The 894-nt window shown below is 51.9% G+C and overlaps 1 protein-coding gene across 1 annotated transcript in view; it reads left to right on the top strand.

Moving 5' to 3' along the window:
- Znhit1 (zinc finger HIT-type containing 1) overlaps positions 1-891 on the top strand; it is a gene marked incomplete at its 3' end in the record, with an annotated part of 4,343 nt that extends 3,452 nt beyond the window's left edge. Inside the window, exons 3-4 of the mRNA XM_021163418.2 lie at positions 636-715; positions 862-891. Coding sequence (XP_021019077.1) covers positions 636-715; positions 862-891 — 110 coding nt within the window. The remainder of the gene's footprint in view (positions 1-635; positions 716-861) is intronic.
- Between the last annotated feature and the right edge of the window lie 3 nt (positions 892-894).

The raw sequence follows: 894 nt of genomic DNA, 5'->3' as shown, positions 1-894 counted from the left end.
GCATAAAATATCCCTGCCCTTGGGCTGGAGGAAAGGGAAGGCGTCGGGACTGTGGAAGGGAAGGCTGGCAGTAGGGCGGTGACTTGGGAATTACTTCTGGCTTTGCCAATGACTAGCTCCAGTGTTGGGAGCATCTGTCTTTCCTCTCTGTGTCTCTGTGCCTCAGTTTCTTCATATGTGTGGAATAAAAAAGATGGAGCAATCAGGTATAGCGACCCAACACACAGAAAGTTTGAAGCCAGAGAACTGCCAAGAATTTAAGGTCAGCCTGGTCTATATAGTGAGTTTGAAGTGGGCTTGGGGTAGGTAGTGAGACCTTGTATCAAAACAACCACAACAACAGCAAGACTGTAATCCCAGCACCTGAGAGGTGGAAACAGGAAGATCAATCAAGGATCACCGTTTGTCTACACAGTGAGTTCATGGCCAGCCTGGGCTTCATCAGCTCCTGTCCCCAAAATAAAAAGATGGAGTAGGTTGGACTTTAAGTAGCTGACAGTCNACCAGGATTGCAGATGTCANCGTTAGTGCAGATGTAGGCAGGGAGGGACAGACCCCGAGTGTGGTGTGGATAGGCCTCTCCAACAGGACTGTCACAGCCACTGTCCAGCAACTCAGTGTCCTTTGTCCCCCAGGAAAGAAAAAGAAGAAGACTCGAGGTGACCACTTTAAACTTCGCTTCCGGAAAAACTTCCAGGCTTTGCTGGAGGAGCAGGTGAGAGAAGGCTCAGTCGGAGGTCGGAGGTCNGGACCCTAGAGAGCACGGGGTGAGCAAGCCCCTGCTCTTCAGCGCCCCTGGTGGACGTCAGCTGCCTGGCCGACTGGAGAATTCCAGATGCCCGTCCCTTCATGTCCTTGCAGAACCTGAGTGCATCTGAGGGCCCCAACTACTTG

Source organism: Mus caroli, chromosome 5 (assembly GCF_900094665.2).
Source record: "Mus caroli chromosome 5, CAROLI_EIJ_v1.1, whole genome shotgun sequence".
NCBI lineage: Eukaryota > Metazoa > Chordata > Mammalia > Rodentia > Muridae > Mus > Mus caroli.
The sequence above is the reverse complement of the archived record's forward strand: the minus strand, read 5'-3'. Positions and strand labels throughout refer to the sequence as shown.